The sequence below is a fragment of the Dipodomys spectabilis genome, unplaced genomic scaffold (genome assembly GCF_019054845.1).
Source record: "Dipodomys spectabilis isolate Male_0828 unplaced genomic scaffold, ASM1905484v1 ptg000118l, whole genome shotgun sequence".
In the NCBI taxonomy this organism is placed as follows: Eukaryota; Metazoa; Chordata; class Mammalia; order Rodentia; family Heteromyidae; genus Dipodomys; species Dipodomys spectabilis.
The window spans coordinates 1,492,295-1,511,576 of NW_024870795.1; the positions used below are offsets into that span (position 1 = coordinate 1,492,295).

The following is a 19,282-nucleotide window of genomic DNA, read 5'->3' on the forward strand; positions in this document are numbered from 1 at the left end:
CGCTGGCTGAGCCTGCGGGAGTCGGGACGGGGCCCAGCCCCTCCACTTGTGCGCCCTCGGAGCCGCCGCCGAGCCTCCTCCCGCGCTCGTCGCCGCAGGCAGGTTTGGAGGCGTTCTCGGCCTCCCGCCTCTCTCCTGGGGCCGATGGTGAGGGTGGATGTGGAGAGGGAAGGGACCGTTTATTTCCACCTTTTTATTTCCTTCAGTGTGTGCACCGTGCGCTGTAATGCTTGAATGCCTGGGCGCTGCCTTTGAGCTTTTTCACTCAAGGATGGCGCTCTGCCACTTGAGCCATAGCCCCACTTCTGACTTGTTAGTGGTTAATTGGAGAGAAGAGTTTCAGGGACGTTTCTGCCCCAGCTGGCTTTGATCTGTGATCCTCAAAGGTCACATCCTCCTGAGTAGGATTACAGGCTCGAGTCGCTGGCCCTGCTGGGACCTGTTTTCTGACACTTGTCCACCAACCCAAGAGTGAGGATGAAAATCAAATCCTCCCTCTGGATGCCTGTCTTACCTGACACTCCTTTACATCCCATCCCAGCTGGCTTCACCAAAGTTAACCTCCTGCCCCTCACAAGGATACAAACCTATTGTTCCTGGACCTCCCACAGTTCAGGGCTATTTCTGGGCTCTTTCTTCTAGGTTTCAACCTAAACTCATCTCCACAGCTTTATTCCTTCCTCTTGTTCCTGCTTCCCCACCTCTTCCTCACCCATTCTCACAGTCCCAAAGCTCCCAGAATCCTCCCACTTTGAGAGCCCTATCTGGCCTCTCCAATAAGAGCACTTTGGCTCAGACATGCAGCCTGTGGACACTGCACAAAGTAGAGTTATCTCATGAAACCCTCCCTGTTGCTGAGAGAAGAGGGCTCCTTCTCAGACTGTGCGCCACCCCCTTTCCCCCAAGGTAGGCCTGGGTTACAATGGGGAAGGGAAGGCTCTAACCCCTGGAGGGCACAAACAGCCATCTGGCTTCATTTTTGGCTCTATTGGGACAAGTAGTTTCACGTATGCCCTGGGAACTCTCAAGAGCTGGGTTGCTATGCCTCTAATCCCAGATACTCAGGAGACCATAATCAGGAGGAAATGAGTTCAAGGCTAGCTCAGGCAACACGTTAGCAAGACTATATCTAAAAAAGTAAAGCAAGACGGGCTGGCTCAAATGGTAGAGTGCCTTCCCAGCAAGCACGAGACCTTGAATTCAAACTCCAGTACCACCAAGTAAACAGACAAACCAAAAAACCTGGATCATTTTCTGCCTTGCAAGACATGATCTATTTCCACGAGGAGGACGCCATAGATCTGAAAGTTCAGACTCTCCTAAAAAATTGCAGGAGAAACCCCAGAGACCCCAGGCAGTGGAGAACCCCCTTTTCAGAGAGAGCTTCCCATGATAGCAGGGAGGGGCTCCTGGGATGTGCACAGGGCGGGGAAGGGGGTAGCTCAACCTTAAAGGCAGTTTATTGGACAACTTAAGGTGAAGCAGCTTCTCTGGGCCCTGGTGAAGGCCCTGGGGCTTCTGCGCCCATCTGGGCAAAGGGCAAATACCCAGGGGCAGGCCCAAGCACAGGCTCCATGGCAACACTGGCATGGTCGTGGGACAGCGATGGCAGGTTTCTCAGACTCCAGCTTCCGGTGAGCTCAGGGTTGAGGCCCCCTCAGCCCAGGTCAGTGGGGGGTTGAGGGGAAGGAAGCCTGGTTGGGGCTGCCCTGGGAGAGCCTGGCAGTTTCTAGAAGCCTAGCGCAGGTGGCAGGCAGGCAGATGCCATCACAGAGGCTCGTTGCCACAGTTGCTTTTGCCTTTCTTATGCTTGGCCTTGGAGAAAGGGATGTCGAGGGACTCTAGGCGGAAGGGTCTGGGCTGGGGCATTTCAGGGGCCTGGGGGAGGGAGATGGCAGGGTTGCTGAGCGGGGAGGTGAAGCCTGGTGGGGAGTTGCGGTGCGCTGTAGAGAGGAGGGCAGAAACCAGATGTGAGTCAGGAGAGCTGGGCACGCCACCCCACTGGGCTCTGTGCTACTCAGACCCACTCAGGTCTCAGCTGGGGCTTGGGGGGTCTTAAAGCCTCAAGCAGACAAGCTCTGACACAGCCCAGCCTCCCACTTCCTAGCAGTATCACCTTGGGCAAGCCACTTGGCCCCTCTGAGCCTCAGTTTCCTCACCTGCAACATGGCCCAATGCCAGGCACCCAATTGATGCTCGTTTTCTTTCCTGTTCTAGCCACCTCTTTTCCCACCCCCCACCCCCACTATTTTTCATCTATGCTCACTGTCTCTGGGACTGGCATTTGAACTCAGGACCTTACATTCCATAGCTGGCCCTTTATCATGCCTCCTATCTGGCTGTTTGCTCAACCAGCCTGGTTGTTTGCTTAACTGGAGATAAAGAGTTTTACAGATTTGTCTTCCCAGGCTGGCTTCAAACCAAGATCCTCTGGATCTCAGCCTCCTGCATAGCTGGGATCACAGGGGTGCGCCACTGTGCCCAACCACTCACACTGCCAGCCTCAGAGCAGAACTTGACTTGCTTCTTAGTCCTGTTTCACTGAAGCTCTTAATTCTTGAAATTATTTTGTTTTGGGGGTCCTTCTGCCCCCTTGGGTTCAGTGGGCCTGAGCAAATGAAGCTGGTTGCCTTTACTTGGGGAAAGCCAGCATCCCTACATCTGAGGAAACAAGAGTAAGCAAGACCTGGCCTATGCACAGCCTCCCTGTGTGTCAGGAGGCTCCCTGCATGCCTACTACATGCCAGGCCCTGGCTGAGCTGTTCCCCAGCTCGTCTCATTGAGTCCTGAGAAGGGCCTGTCATGCCCCTAGTTTTATAGCTGAGGACACTGAGGCTCGTTGAGGGAGAGAGGGTTGAACCCAGGTCTCCTCTGGGTTGAGGGGATGTGGGGAGCACGGGGCACTCACCCAGACTCTTCATGGGGTCCGTGTTGAGGATCTGGCTGGCCCGCTTGGACCGGAAGTAGTTACTGGCAATGTTTTCACTGTCGCTTCGACTGAGCATCAGCTTGTAGCGGTCTTCCTCCTGCTGAGACCCCCCCAACCCCATGTGCAGCTCCTTTCTTGAGACAGGAAGTGCCTTGCCCCTCCCCCACTGCCACCAATGGCAAGGGTGACACTACAGAGCCCAAATCTCTCTGGTATGAGCTGCTCAGCCACCTTTATGAGCACTGCAACCTGAGTCCTAGCCCACCCCACCCAGGATGAGCATTCCCTGCTGTGACAGTGGTGTCCGGGTCCCATCTCTTCCTTCAGGAAACTTCCATGCCCTCTTGTCTGTGGTGTTTTTTGTTGCTGCTGTTATTGTTGTTTTTGTCAGTCATGGGGCCTGAACTCTGGGCCTGGGCACTGTCCCTCAGCTCTTCAGCTCAAGGCTAGCGCTCTACTACTTGAGCCACAGCGCCACTTACAGCTTTTCCTGCTTATGTAGTGCTGAGGATTCGAACCCAAGGCCTCATGCAAGGCAAGCGCTCTACCACTGAGCCACCTTCCCAGCCCCTGTTGTCTGTCTTTAGTCAGGCCTTGTCTGGGCTGGGAGCCATCCTCCGGCTAACCCCAAGCCTGACCCCACCCCCAGGACAATATGGCGCCCCCTGTGTCCTCTCCCTGCTTGTCAGCTTTTGTTTTCTCATAGCAGCTTCACGGAGGTCACAGAACAACCCAGCCCCGTCACATGCCCAGTCTTCCCAAAACTTTCCACAATCTTTGGTATAAGGAGATCTGAAAGGGTCAGATCTCTTCTGTGTCCCTGAAGCCATCTGTGTTCCCCATTGCAAGGAATGCCTGAAACTGCCACAGCAACAAAGGCAGACACAGGATGAAGCAAGAACAGAGCCCTAGACGAGCCCCACATACCGGAAACTAGATCACTTCTATGGATCAATACATTCTTTTCTTTTTCTTTTCTTTCTTTTTTTTTTTTTTTTGGTCGGTCGTGGGCCTTGAACTCTGGGCTTGGGCACTGTCCCTCAGCTCTTCAGCTCCAGGTAGGCGCTCTACCGCTTGAGCCACAGCACCACTTCCAGTCTTCTAGTGGTTTATTGGAGATAATAGTCTCACCGATGTTCCTGCCTGGACTAGCTTTGAACTGAGATCCTCAGATCTCAGCCTCCTGAGTAGCTAGGATTATAGGCATGAGCCACCGGTGCCTGGTTCTATTTCTTTGTGATCATTTGCTTTGGTATCTATCACTTAGTGATACAAAAATGCCGTGGTTCCAAGTTTCTTTGTTTTTACAACAGCCTTTCTGATGCAGTTAAGCCATCACAGCCACCAGGCCAGCTTTAGATAGCATGCAACCGCTTTCAGTCATCCCAGGCTGCTTAGGCAGATGCCTGGCTGGAACTGGGCAGCCTGTGGCTTTCCCTGGAAAGGTATGTTCTGAAATGTCCATAATGGGCCAGTATCTATTCTTGTTTATCTACTTAAGTATCTATTTTATGTAGTATCTGTTTTTGGTGACTGATTTCTGTCACAATAGAAACCCTTAGATGGTAGGACCAAAAACATTAGCTGTTGGGTCCCTTTCAGAGATGGTTTGTTGACCCCAGTTTGAAGGATACTTTTTTTTTTTTTGCCAGTCCTAGGGCTTGAACTCTGGGCCTAGGCACTGTCCCTGAGTTTCTTTGGCTCAAGGCTAGTGCTCTACCACTTGAGCTTTTTCTGAGTAGTTTAGGAAGATAAGAGTCATATGGATTTTTTTCATGAGCTGGTTTCTAACTGCGATCCTCAGATCTCAGCCTCCTGAGTAGCTAGGATGACAGGCATGAGCCACTGGCACCCAGCTAAGGATGCACATTTCTGACACAAGACATAGGTAATAGGAAACTCCCAGCCACTGACTACAGACCCCAGGAGGACCCTTTGGGTCCAAGGATGCTGGCATCCAGGGAAATAAACTGTTCTATCTACCCAATAGATTTGAGGCCGAAGCATCTGCTGCTAAGTGGGGCCAGCGGCTTAGAGTCTTCTATGTTCTTCTCTCAGGCTGGAGGCCTAAGTGCCTTTGAATAAGGACCAGAGTCAGGTGCTAAGGGAGTGCCAGGAAAGGATCTGGGCTCAGTGCTCTGCTCTAATCCTCCTGCAAGAACTGCAGCCTGGTTCCTCATGGGATGGCTGACCCACTATACCCTAGCTGTCCCTTTCCCCTCTGTCCCTCTCCACCCCTTCCCCCTTCTCCCCCTCCCTCCTTCCCTCCTCCCCTCCCTGGGCCTTACCACGTTTGACTCTCCACTGTCTGCTGCAGAGGTTTTGCGGACTGCTTTGTTCGGTGACCCAGTTGAAACTGCTATGAGAAAACAAAAGCTGAAGAGCAAGGCCTGGAGGTCACAGGAGGCTGCCACGCCATCCTGAAGGTGGAGTCAGGCCTGGCTCAGGGATTTGAATCAGGAAAACAGGTCCCAGCCCAGGCATACGACGACCGGGAACACCAACACGACAGTGGGTACACAGGGCAGAGAGAGAGAGAGAGACCCCTGCTGCCCAGAACCGCAGGGAAATGGAGCTGGCTGGAGTGGCCACAGGACAGTGGTGTGGACGAGATGGAGACCTGGGCCTCCTTCTGTTGAGGAAGGGCCGTGGAGAGTGGGAAGCACTTGTCACCCCCCAAACAGGCATCAGCGGCATTGCCCGTAGCCGTGGGTAATTCCATCTAAGGATGGAATGAAGGCCAGGCACTTACTATGAGCCAAGTGTTTACCATCTGAACACATTGAAAGCCTCACAGCAACTTTTCCTTTCCCTGAGTCCTGGGAATGGCACACCTCTTTCTCCAGAACACGCTTTCTTGCCCTCCCTCCCCAGTGTGACAGATGCCAGAGATCACAGCTTGCTTCCTGTCCTCTCCCCTTCCTCCCCGGCCCCTCCCCCTCTCCCCCCGCAGGAAGGCAGCAAGTGAGCAAGTGCCTCACCTATGGGCAGGCTGGTTTTCACGACGATAGGCTCCGGGATCTTCCAGAAGCCATTCTCCTCATCCCAGCTGGACTCGCGCCGGATCCTCTCCAGGTTGCTATAGTTACAGTCCCGGCGGACGAGGGGCTGCACCTGTTCCAGCAGCTGCTGGAGCAGCATGGCGTCCCGCTCCTGCCGCCGGATGGTGGCCAGGTAATCGATCTTCTCCAGCGCAAACTCCGACTGCAGGTCTTTGATCTCCACCTCTGCCGCACGCAGCTGACAGCCAGGGACAGGTGTGAGCAGGGAAGAGGATCGCCACCCACCCGACCACCCACCTCAGCACGGTCTGCTGCAGAGTGCCCACCGGTCCTTCTACCCATCCACACTCTCTCCACCTGGCACTCAGCGTGGCCACGGCCCTCAAAACCCTAGCTGTGGGCTAGAAAGGTGGCTCAGTGGTAGAGCACTTGTCTCGCATACATGAGGCCCTGGGTTCAGTTCCTCAGCACCACATAAACAGAAAACGCTGAGCTGGGCACTGGTGGCTTACGCCTGTAACCTTGCTACTCAGGAGGCTGAGATCTGAGGATTGGGGTTCAAAGCCAGCCCGGGCAGGAGAGACCGTGAGACTCCTATCTCCAATAAACCACCAGAAAACCGGAAGTGGCTCTGTAGCTCAAGTGGTAAAGCGCTCGCCTTGAGCTGAAGAGCTGAGGGACAGCGCCCAGGCTCAGAGTTCAAGCCCCACAGCCGACCAAAAAAAAAAAAGAAAAAGCTGGAAGTGGTACTGTGGCTCAAGTGGTAGAGTGCTAGCCTTGAGCTGAAGAGCTGAGGGACCGTGCCCAGGCCCAGAGTTCAAGCTCCACGACGGACAAAACAAAATAAAACAAAAAACCTAGCTGCCTCAGCCACTATATATGGGATATATTCATACATTTCATCCAGGCTAGGTAGGTGAGCATGCCTGTAATTCCAGCACTCAGGAGGCAGACACAAAGGATTTTGTTTGAGGCTTGCCTGAGCTACATAGCTGGTTTAAGGCACCCTGAGCTGCTTAGTAACAAGTGCTGGGCATGGTAGCCTATGAATGTAATCCCAGTTACTTGGAAGGTACAGGTAGGAAGATGGAGGTTTCAGGCAGACCCAGAGCAAACCCACCACTAGATCTTATCTGAAAAACTAAAGCAAAAATGACTGGGGGAGCTGGGAAGGTGGCTCAATGGTAGAGCACTTGCCTTGCATGCATGAGGCCCTGGGTTCGATTCCTCAGCACCACATAAGCAAAAAGAAAAAAGCCAGAAGTGGCGCTATGGCTCAAGTGGTAGAGCGCTAGCCTTGAGCTGAAGAGCTGAGGGACAGCGCCCAGGCCCAGAGTTCAGGCCCCACAACTGGACCCTCCCCCCCCCCCCCCCGCAAAAAAAAAAATGACTGGGGTAAGCCAGGCGATGGTGGCTCGTGCTTGTAATCCTAGCTACTCAAGAGGCTGAGATCTGAGGATCTTAGTTCAAAGTGAGCTGGGCAGGAATCTCCTTGAGACTCATCTCCAATTAACCACCAGAAAACCAGAAGTAGAGCTGTGGCTCAAAGTGGTAGAACATTAGTGAAAAAGCTCAGGGCAGTGCCCAAGCCGTGAGTTCAAGCCCCACAGCTGACCAAAAAAAAAAAAGAGGAAAAAGTGCCCCCACACAATGCTGCAGTCACCCAAGTGACCAAGGGGCTCATCTCCTAGCACCAACATCCCTTCTCTCCCGGGGCCACAAGCTGCTATGCTATATTTCATCGCCACCACTGTCATCCTGAACTACGCAAGGAGCTGAGATCTAGAAGATCACGGTTTGAAGCCAACCCAAGCAAAAACATCCTCAAGACTCTCTCTCAATCAGCAAAATGCCAGATTGGAGACATGGCTCAAGTGATAGAGCACTAACTGTAAGCAAGAAATCTAGACAAGTGCTGAAGCCCAGAGTTCAAGCCCAGGTAGCAGCACAAAACAAACAGCACTGCACCTCCATGGGAGCATGCATTCCAGAGGTCGCTCCTCCCTCCCAGGTCACCAGACTGCCCCCTGCCTCCTCCAAACGCAGGGGGCCGCCCACAGCCTGCACTGCTGTGCCCTGAGCCCTCAGGCAAGCAGAGAACGAATAACTGGTAAAGGATAGGTTTTAAACTCTTGGGAATGATGGCCTCCCTATCAGCAGCGGCGCCTGGCAGGGCACAGGTGGCAGGGCGGGCACTGGGCTGATGTCGCTGTTTCTCAGGCTGGGTACCACGTGTGGCATTGGCCCTTACATACTTTAGTCTCTCTCCAAGCCTTCATCATAATTCTGTAGCCCAGGCTGGCCTCCAACTCCTAAGCTCAAAAGATCCTCCCACCTCTGCCTCCGCTGAGACTCCAGGCATATGCCCCTGGCACTGGCACAGACATTTTTATGACAGTTTTATTGAGATTTCCATATTCCATATGCTCTTCCCTCTTCTACTTCCACAAACTTGTGCAACCATTGCCACAGTCAAATTTAGAACATTTACACCAACCATGCCTATTTGCAGTCCATCTCCGCCTGCCCCCACCCCCAGCCTGCATGAACTGAACCTTTCTGTCTCTATAAGACATGCCTAGTCTGGACATTTCATGTGAATGCAGTCACCCAGTATGTTCTCCCAGGCCTGGCACCTTTCATTCAGCATGATGTTTGCAAGGCCCATCCATGTTGTAGCATGGGTTTCTTCTTCCCTTTTTTTCTGCCAAATAATTTTCTTCTATACCTCCATTCCTGAGTTGTTTCTACTTTGAAGATACTACAAATAATGCCCCCATGAACACTAGTATACAAGGTTGATCTTTCCTTTTTTGTTTTTGTGCTTTTGTGTTGCTGAGACTCAAACCCAGAACCTCACACATGCTTAGACAAGAGCTCTACCACTACTCAGCTTTCCAGTGCACCCAAGAGTACAGGCTTTTTTTTTTTTTTTCTTTTAACATAGTATCTTGCTCTAGGCTGGACTCAATCTTGCAATCCTCCTGCTTCAGCCTCCTGAGTAGCCACCATTACAAGCACGTACCACCATACCCAATTGTCACTGTAATTCTAGGTGCTAGCTCTGAACTTTTTTTTGGAGGGAGGGGAGAGGGGTCCAGTTGTGGGGCCTGAACTCTGGGCCTAGGCCTCAACTCTTCAGCTCAAGGCTAGCGCTCTACCACTTGAGCCATAGCACCACTTCTGGCTTTTTTCTTTTTGCTTATGTGGTACTAAGGAACTGAACCCAGGGCCTCATGCATGCAAGGCAAGCGCTCTACCACTGAGCCACCTTCCCAGCCCCCTATCTCTGAACTTTTGTGCTCAAGGTTAGTGCTCTACTACTTGAACCAGAGCTTCACTTCTGGCTTTTTTTTTTTGTCAGTCCTGGGTCTTGAACTCAGCCTGGGCATACTGTCCCTGAGCTCTTCAGCTCAAGGCAAGCGCTCTACCACTTGAGCCACAGCGTCACTTCTGGTTTTCTAGTGGTTTATTGGAGATAAGAATCTCACAAACTTTCCTGCCCGGGCTGGTTTTGAACCGCGATCCTCAGATCTCAGCCTCCTGAGTAGTTAGGATTATAGGTGTGAGCCACCTGACTAGTGATAGATGCCTTTTGACGTCTCTTTATTGTCAGCCCTCCCTGGCCAGAGCTCCAGGGTGTGAACAGGAGTGTTGAGATGTCTTGTCTTGTTCCTGTTCTTAGGTGGGACACACAGCCCTTCGCCAGCAACTCTGATGAAAGCTGAGGGGGCGGGGTCCCCTAACGCCCTCACCTTCTTCTGCACCTTCTCCAGCAGCCTGCTCTTGGCCCACACCTCCTCCTGGATGGAGTCATAGACGTTGAGCAGCACCCAGTCCCCGCTGTCCTCGTCTGAGTTCTGCAGTGCGGCCACTAGCTGCTTCTTGCGCTCATCTGCGTACCGCTTGCGCCGCTTGTGTTTCTCCTTCAGGTCCTTGTTCTTAGCCTGCTCTCCACCTACCACCTGCTGCTCCAGCAGGTGCAGGCTGCAGGCGGGCACAGGGGGTGACAGGGACAGAGCCAGCCCCTGAGCACCTTCCCGCAGACAGTGCCTCCCCACAAACCCACTTCTCACAGCGGCACACAGAGGCCCAGAGAACTCTGTTAATGCTCAAGGTAAGAACAAGGGCTCCCCCAGATTCTCCCCACCCACAGGCCTGTGCACGCAGTCCCAGGAAGTGTGAGAACCCAGCTCCCACCCTGTCCCTATACTGGATGACAGCCCTTGTCACAGAGTGGGCTTATGGCTGGGCTCAAAGACCCAGACTGATAAAGCTCACTGTGGGCTGACAGTTTGAATGCACATGTGCGATGCATTTTAGAAAGCTGACTCCTAGCCCAGGACTCCCAGCTCTTGCCTGTAATCCTAGCTATTCAGGAGGCTGGGACCTGAGAAATGCAGTTCGAAGCCAGCCCAAACAGAAAAGTCTGGGAGATTCTTACCTTCAATTAACCCACCAGAAATGCAACTGTGGCTCAAGTGGAAGAGTAAAGCCTTAAGTGAAAATGCTAAGGGACAGCACCCAGGCCCTTCGCTCAAGCCCCAGTATTGGTAGATACGCGCGCATACACACACACACACACACACACACACACACACACACACACACACACACACACACACACACACACACACACACACACACACACACACACACACACACACACCCAACTCCCAAGGTTCACAATGTTTTATAGCTTTGGTATTTAAGGTTAGTATCAACAGAGGCTTCTGTGGAACTTTCTAGTGTCTAATAAAGACCCACAAAAATGTTTTGGGCCAGGCCCTGGTGGCTCATGCCTGTCATTCTAGCTACAGTGCAAGTGTAGGGCACTAGACTTCAGCAAAAAAGCTCAGAGACAGTGCCCAGGCCCTGGAAGCACGCGCGCACACACACACACACACACACACACACACACACACACACACGCCATCCACCCATCCCTTATCCTGGGGCCATGGCTCCTTGTTGCCCTTCGGCAGCCTCCTCCCACTCCCCCCCCCCCCCACCCTCCACCCCCTGCCAGCCAGCTCAAGCTGTGATGCTCACCGGGCCAGCACCCGCTGCTGGTCTACCACATGCAGCAGTTCATCAGGCAGCTTGGCCTCCTCCCCACTCAGGCCCAGGCTCTCCCTTCTGAGGCTTGCTGTGGCCAGCCGGGGCCGAGGCTGGAACTCCAGGGCCTCGTGGACCTCAGGCTCCAGCCAGACACCAGTCTCTGCTGTGCACACCACTACGTTCGGAGCCAGATCAGCCTCCTGGATACGTAGAGAGAAACCAGGCTGGAGTGGGAAGGCCCCCAGGAAGGCCCTTATTGTCAGGAGGCCTTGGTGCCCCAGGGCCCTTCCTGTCCACCAAGACCCCTGGCTTGGATCCTCCATCCAAAATGCTCTGAAATCTGGAGCATCTGGGAATGTCACAGTTCTCAAATCATTTTGGAGGCACCCACAGGTGGTTCACACCTGGAATCCTGGCTACTCGGGAAGCTGAGCCCTGAGGATTTATGGTTCTAAGCCAGCCCAGGCAGGAGAGTCCATGAGACTCATCTCCAATGAACCAGCAAAAAGCTGGAAGTAGAACTGTGGCTGACATGATATAGCACTAGCCTTGAGTGAAAAAGCTAAAGAACAGTGCCGAGGCCCTGAGTTCAAGGCCCAGTACTGGCACCAAAACCAAACCAAACCAAAACATACCCACAAAAAGCGATTTTGGACATCAGATCATTTTCACATTAAGGATACTTACTGTCTTGGTAACTAAAAAAAAAAATTAGTAGCCGGGCACTGGTGGCTCACGCCTGTAATCGTAGCTACTCAGGAGGCTGAGATCTGAGGATCGCGGTTCAAAGCCAGCCCGGGCAGGAAAGACCGTGAGACTCCTATCTCCAATAAACCACCAGAAAACCGGAAGTGGCGCTGTAGCTCAAGTGGTAGAGCGCTCGCCTTGAGCTGAAGAGCTGAGGGACAGCGCTCAGGCCCAGAGTTCAAGCCCCACGACCGACAAAAAAAAAAAAAAAAAAAATTGGTGCTCAAACAAATGCTCACTGACATCACCTTCACTAGACCCTCCCAAGCCATCTCCTGCTTCTCCTGCCCACTGTAATCCAGGGCAATTTTCTTCAAACTGTAAGCCAATCATAGCAGTGCCATGGTACCAGTGCAGTTCATGCACACAGTGAAACCATTACTTGGACTTTCCAGCAGCTCCAGCTGTTTCTCCTGCCCTACCAGCTCCCCTTACCTCCGATCTACCCACCCACCCATGCCTCTGTTGCTGAGAAAGTCAGGATCTCTCTGATCACAGGACCTCGATATGTACTGTTCTACTTGGTCCTTCCTTTTTTTTGGGTCCGGTCGTGGGACCTGAACTCTGGGCCTGGGCGCTGTCCCTCAGCTCTTCAGCTCAAGGCTAGCGCTCTACCACTTGAGCCACAGTGCCACTTGCGGCTTTTTTTTCTTTTTGCTTATGTGGTGCTGAGGAATTGAACCCAGGGCCTCAGGCATGCAAGGCAAGCGCTCTACCACTGAGCCACCTTCCCAGCCCATGGTCCTTCCTTCTTAGCCAGGTCCTACCGCTAGCCAGGTCTTCCCATCCATTCCATATACTATCTACTGAGAACCCTCAGCATGCTATCCCCACCCAGTGCCAGGTTCACAGGCTATGAGTGGTCTTAGCTCTGCCTCTTTGAAGGCCTAAAAGGGGTAAAGTGTTCACACAGCCTTGCAGATAGATACGCAGTGGCACCAGCCTGATCTGCAGCCCTGTCCTCTGTACCTGCAGGGCCCAAAGGCCTCCAGCCTCCTCATTCCCACCTGACACAGTACCATGACAGTCCTCAGGTCCAAAGGCCCCTGGGGACCGAGTTCTACTAGCCTGGGGAGGGTGGACCAGGAGGGCAAGACCCAGAGAGGGAGGGGACAGGAGGTTTAATGGTCCAACCAACCATGGAGGCCAGGGAGGAACTCACAGTGGTTGGTGGGAGTTCGTAGTCTGCCATCTCTGCTGCTGACCTGGCGTCACTGGGCTCCATCAGGGGCAGTGGCTTGGGGAAAGATAGGGTAGGAGAGAGGAGGATGGCTTAGGCCAGAATCCTCCTCAACTCACCCTCCTCCCTGCCCTGAGCTCTACTTCAGTTCCCTGTGAGACTTCAGGAGAGCAGGGCAGAGAAAAAGACAGGAAGAAAAGGAAAAAAGTGTGCATGTGTGTGTGTGTGTGTGTGTGTGTGTGTGTGTGCCAGTGCTGGGGCTTGAACTCAGGCCTGGGCACTGTCCCTTAGTGGATTTTTTTTGCTCTCTTTTGGAGGGGGGTACTGCTCCTGGGGCTTAAACTCAGGGTCTGGGTATTGTCCTTGAGTTTTTGCACTCAAGGTTAAAACTCTACCACTTGAACCACAGTTCTAGTGCTGGCATTTTTTCTGCTTAAAGAATCTCAAGGGGCTGGGAAGTTGGCTCAGTGGTAGAGCACTTGCCTTGCATGCCTGAGGCCCTGGGTTAGATTCCTCAGCACCACATAAGCAAAAAGAAAAAAAAGCCAGAAGTGGCCCTGTGGCTCAAGTGGTAGAGCGCTAGCCTTGAGCTGAAGAGCTGAGGGACAGCACCCAGGCGCAGAGTTTAGGCCCCATGACCTGACACGCCCCCCCCCCCAAAAAAAAAGAATCTCAAGGACCTTCCTTCGTGGGCTGGCTTCAAAGCAGGATCCTCAGACCTTAGCCTCCTCCTTGGCTAGGATTACAGGTGTGAGGTATCCACACTCAGTTTTCCCTGAGTGTTTTTGCACAAGGCTGGCACTCTACCATTGGAGCAACTACTCCACTTTTGGCTTTTTGGGTGGTAAATTAGAGATAAGATTTCTCTGCTGGGCTGGCTTCAAACCATGATTCTCAGATCTCAGCCTTCCTGAGTAGCTAGGATTAGAGGTGTGAGCCACCAGTACCCGACTGAAGAACATTTCTTTAAACCATAAAGAAAGAGAAGGAAGGGGGAGGAGCAGCACCTTAGGATCCGGGGTCCTAAAAGAGGCAGCTGAGTTCCCAACAACATCCTCCAAGCTCACTGCCCTGAGCCTGTGAGCCCATGAGGGGTCCCAGGACCCAGATCTCCTCAGGCCTGAGCCCCGAGTCACATGATAGCCCCCCCCCACCCCCGCCCAGGCTGTGTCCACTTGTGGAGTAGGTGCTTAGTATTTCCATCCCAATGTCTCTGCATTGGCCAGAATTTTCCCCCAGAGACCCCTGGATACCAGGCCCCCAGGCTGGCCACTAAGGTCAAAGCCACAGTAGACACAGGGAGAAATCCTGTCCACACAATAGCCCCCAGGCCCCAGTCCATTCTGCCTGCATCCCACAGAGCCCCTGCTACCTGCACTGGGTCTTCAGTGATGTCCTCCAGCGCTGCATCCCCCACGGCCGCAGTGGGGGACAGTTGGGCCATTTTGACCTCCAGGTGGACAAGCGGGTCCTGCAGATTTGACGCCACCTGCAGGGGCACCATGGGCACCTCCTCATCCTGCATGTCATTCTCTCCCTCCAGCGAGGGCCCCTGGGCCTCCTGGCCAAGATAGTCCTCTGGGAAGTACCTGCCCCCAGACTCCACCCCAGGCCCCGAGAACTCCACGTTGGCAAGCTCCTCAGGCCCAGGGAAGGCCTCTGACATGGAGGAGTCTTCCAGTGTAGAGGACTCGTTGGACCCAAAAGAAATCTCAGACTTGGCGGGCTCCATTTGGGGCAGCTCTTCAAACCCTGGGGAATCCTGGGCCTTGGTGAACTCCCCCGGGGGCAGCAATTCGGCCATGCAGAGGATCTCAGGCTTCATAACCATCTCGTACTGCACAGCTGGGGCGTGCTCGGACCTGCTGGCAAACTCGGCCTTGGACATGACCTCAGCCGGGTAAAGGACTTCTGCCTTCAGGACAGCCTCTGCAAGACAGAGACATAGATAGAGACAGACAGACAGACAGACACAGCTAGATAGACAGGTAGACAGAAACATAGATAGATAGATAGATAGATAGATAGATAGATAGATAGATAGATAGATAGATAGATAGATAGATAGATAGAAGATAGATAGACTGACTTGCCACTCCTACTCCAGTGGAGTCTGCTTAGCATGGGAAACCAGCTTTCAGACCTGAGAATGAGGCTTCACAAAGACCTATCTCTGAGTATTGGGACTTCACCGAAGTCTACCTCAGAGAATAGGGCTTCTAAGAGGCCTACTCCTGGAAAGGCTGGCAAACCCCTGGGAAAGATGTGTTTCTGCCTTTCTTTTCCTCATAAGAGTGCCTATTAATCTTTTACTGTTTCTGCTGCTCATTGTGCTTACTCATTGTCAACGTTCCCTTATTCAAAGCTCTTTCTTAAGAGTGTTGACGATTCCAATATCTGATGAGTGTCTTAAAAACATGACTAACTCACCAGAGTTAAGTGCTATCCTGAAACCCCTCTTATGGAGGCTAGTAGACAAGTCATAAGTAAATATAAAAGTATTGGGGGGTTCACGAAGTCACTTCAGCAGAAGGAATTGTTTGTAAGGGATTTACAAGAAGCTGTAGGCTCAGCTAGAACAGAAAGAATGTATGGCAATTGCTGAGATAATTATTTAGGAGAAAGAATTTCCTGCTATTTACTAAGAGACTTGCTAGATCCAGGTCTCCTTGAGGTTTACTATTAAAGAAGAAACAGGAAAGATCTTATGGGAAAGTTAAGGCCTCTATAAAGATAGGTAATGGTTAATTGGTGACAAACATCGTAATCGTTGTATTTCTTAGAAATAAGCCAGAAACAAGTGCCTATCAGGTGACCAGCTGGTGACCACCCAAAAATGAAGCTATGCAGCAAGATTGTGTAACCTTTTGCTCTTTCTCATGAAGACTTCTGTTATAAAAGTTTGTTATCCGCTGCATTAAATCGCACTCAGCACTCAGCATCCACTCCTAATGTGTGTGAGTTGTCTGTTTGCCATCTCCCCCCCTATTCCAGGTTCCTCCCCTAGGTGTCCTCCGTCGTCCCGACAGAACCCGGTCCGCGGCACTGACTAACAGCTAGACAGATAGCTAGAAATGTAGATAGATGGGGGGAGGGCTGGGCACCAGTGACTCACACCTGTAACCCTAGCTACTCTGGAGGCTGAAATCGGAGGATTGAAGGTTGAAGCCAGCACAGGCAAGAAAGGCTCTTATCTCCAATTAACCAGCAAAAAGCCAAAAGTGGAGGTGAAGCTCAAGTGATAGAGCATTAGCCTGGAGCAAAAAAAAGGTACAGGACAGCATAGAGGGTCCTGAGTTCAAGCTCTGATACCAGAACAAAGAAAGAAAGACACAAGCTGGGCGCCAGTGGCTCACGTCTGTAATCCTAGCTACTCAGGAGGCTGAGATCTAAGGATCAAGGTTCAAAGCCAGCCCAGGCAGAAAAGTCCCTGAGAGTCTTATCTCCAATAAACCACTCAGAAAACCAGAAATGGCGCTGAGGCTCAAGCAGTAGAGCACTAGCCTTGAGCTGACGAGTGCAGGGACAGTGCCCAAGCCCAGAGTTCAAGCCCCACGACTGACAAAAAAAAAAAAAAGAAAGAAAGAAAGAAAAAGAGAGAGAAAGACACAGACAGATGGACAGACACAGAGCCAGAGAACCTCCTACAGCATCCCAGAGGGGACAGGTGTGGGACCACTTCCCAAAAAGGTGGCCACAAACTCACCATCTCCAAGAATGGAGTCTGAGTACACAGTCTGAGCTGGAGAGTCTGAGCACGCAGAGTCTAGCTAAAGCCAGTGTGCCCCCATCCCCACGCTGCTCACTCCTCATCAGAGCCTAAACCCTGCTTCCTCTTCTTCAGGGAAGTCCTCCCTTCCAGCACGGAGCCCAGACTCCACCTAGGAGCAGCTGCCCTTCCACTCCTGCTGACTCCCAAAGCTGAGCACCCAGAGCCCGGGACCCTGCGACAGCACCCCGGCCCCAGAGGATGCCGGGTGCCCAATGCCAAATGGAAACTGAACTCACTCACGTTAGCACTCCAGTAACTAAATAGTGGAGGCCCAGTATTCATATGGTAAGCAACAGTCTGAAGGACAGAAAGCTAAAAGCTGCCCTCTTCTTCCTCTGGGCCTGTCAGGAGCAGCCTCCCCCTCACGTGGGTGGGGGCTCTAAACCCCCTCCACACATCATTGCTGTGTCCCCTAAAGAGAGTCCTGCTTAGCTGGGAGCCTATGGCTCACGCCTGTAATCCTAGCTACTCAGGAGGCTGAGATCTGAGGCTCACAGTTCAAAGCCAGCCTGGGCAGGGAAGTCCATGAGACTCTTATCTCCAATTAGAGTGCTTGCCTTGAGCTGAAGAGCTCAGGGACAGTGCCCAGGCCCAGGGTTTAAGCCCAATGACCGAGAGAGAGAGAGAGAGAGAGACAGACAGACAGACAGACAGACAGACAGACAGACGGAGAGACAGAGAGACAGAGAGAGAGACAGAGAGACAGAGAGACAGAGACTGAGACAGAGACAGAGAGTCCTGCTTCCCCTTACTGAAGCATGGCACCTCTTCTGCCTAAGTGGCCTGGACCTCTCCCAGCCTCAGTTTCTCCACCTGTTATGTGAGGAATTGGTAGCTTCTCCCAGGAAGGGGGAGGCTCAGAAGGGGGCACGGAGAGCTCCCCTATAGTGTGTGGCACACAGCGATGGCCACAAGCAGCGCTGACCCCAGTACTCATCCTTATCACCAGCACCAGACAGGCTGTTCTGGTACTACAGGTGGCAGCAGGCAGCCCAGCCTCTCTGCAACAGGGTATCTGAGTCATAGCCATGGGAAAGCATCCTAAAAGGCCAAATAGAAGACAGAAACATCCACACAAGTAAACACTCTTCCTTGTGACTGACTCTTTATGGGATGTGGTTGCCTTGGTAACAGACAGGCACCACAGCAAGAGGTGCCTTGAGCCGGGCCCAGGGCCAGGCCCCACCATACAGACTTGGAACCCAGGCTCTACTTAACCAGCTGTGAAGACAATGCCAGGTTGCCTTGGTTTCCTCAACTTGTACCACCCGGCTAACTGTGGTACCTGTCTGGCTGGGCGGTTGTGGTGTGAGGTGGGAACTAAGCGGGTCGGGTGCACAGGGCCCTCTGCAGGCAGTAACTACAGGGGGAGGAGGGAGCCCGTCCGGCCGCACGCACCTGTCTCCTTCCGCAGGCTCTCCTCCAGCGTGGACAGCTTCACGTCGTACGAGTTGCGCATGGCTGTGATGTCCTCCTCCAGCCTGGCCCGGGACTCCTGCTCCGCCTCATAGTCGGCCCTCAGCCGGGCCAGGCGCTCCTCGTACTCCTGGGTGGGAGGGAAGATGGGGAGGGTAGCGCCTTCCAGTAATTCACACATTGCGGACAACAGAAGAGAATAACACGGAGACCCATGGCATGCTGGCTGCTGCTCACTGGCAGAGAGGCCATTGGCAGAGAGGTCGTTAGGCATTAGGCACCAGCACCTGGCTTTCTTTGTGCATTTTTAATGGGATAGATAGATAGATAGATATGTTTGTTTGCAAACTCCTTCCATACAACACTGTGTCTTGAACCCCTTTGCTCACCCACAAATACATTTTTACCTGGTAGCCCTTAACGCACTGATGACAGAGTAGAATATTTTCTCCATCTGTGTGGTAGCACTCTGTATATGTGTGTGGGGTGTGTGTGTGTGTGTGTGTGTGTGTGTGTGTGTGTTGGTACTGGGCCTTGAACTCAGAACCTCTCACTCTTGTTTGGCTTTCTTGCTTACAACTAGTACTCTCTACTACATGAGTCATACCTCCAGTCCAGCTTTTTCCTAGTTAATTGGAGGTGGAGTCTTGTAGTCATTTTTGCCTCCGCTAGCTTCAAACTGTGATCCTCAGATCTCAGCCTCCTGGGCAGCTAAGATTAGAGGTTTGGGCCACCAGCACCCCCAGATACTCTCCCCCCCCCAGTCCTGGGGGACTCGAACTCAGGGCCTGGACACTGACCTGAGCTGCTTTTGCTCAAGGCTAGCACTCTACCACCTGAGCAGTAGCACCACTTCTGGCTTTCTCTGTTTATGTGGTACTGAGGAATTGAACTCAGGGCTTCAAGCATGCTGGGCAAGCACTCTGCCGTTAGGCCACATTCCCAGCCCCAGACCCTTAGCCCATCAGCCCCCACGTGTCCCCACTCTGCCCATTCACACAGCCGCATTCACTGTGCTCCTTCAGTGGCTGCTCATGTTGCTGGGGAAATCCCTTCCTTTTAATTTTAATTTTGATCATGCTGAGGATTGAACCCAGGACCTCAAGCATGCTAGACACGTATTCTCACTACTGAGCTATGCCCCCTAACCCGGCCATTCTGGCTTCATTTTTTGT

General features: G+C 52.7%; 1 protein-coding gene across 3 annotated transcripts in view; it reads right to left on the minus strand.

Moving 5' to 3' along the window:
- Positions 1-1,642: 1,642 nt before the first annotated feature.
- Kif17 (kinesin family member 17) overlaps positions 1,643-19,282 on the minus strand; it is a 36,469-nt gene continuing 18,829 nt past the window's right edge. The window contains exons 7-15 of one of the 3 annotated variants that reach the window (XM_042688671.1): positions 18,090-18,237; positions 14,292-14,848; positions 12,902-12,976; positions 10,984-11,216; positions 9,687-9,918; positions 5,911-6,169; positions 5,218-5,285; positions 2,909-3,029; positions 1,643-1,943 (exon numbers count right to left, since the gene is read on the minus strand). In XM_042688671.1, coding sequence (XP_042544605.1) covers positions 1,768-1,943; positions 2,909-3,029; positions 5,218-5,285; positions 5,911-6,169; positions 9,687-9,918; positions 10,984-11,216; positions 12,902-12,976; positions 14,292-14,848; positions 18,090-18,237 — 1,869 coding nt within the window. In that variant the 3' untranslated portion in view covers positions 1,643-1,767. Of the gene's footprint in view, positions 1,944-2,908; positions 3,030-5,217; positions 5,289-5,910; positions 6,170-9,686; positions 9,919-10,983; positions 11,217-12,901; positions 12,977-14,282; positions 14,849-18,089; positions 18,238-19,282 lie in introns of all 3 variants that reach the window. The other 2 variants (XM_042688673.1, XM_042688672.1) reach the window with 2 other exon arrangements.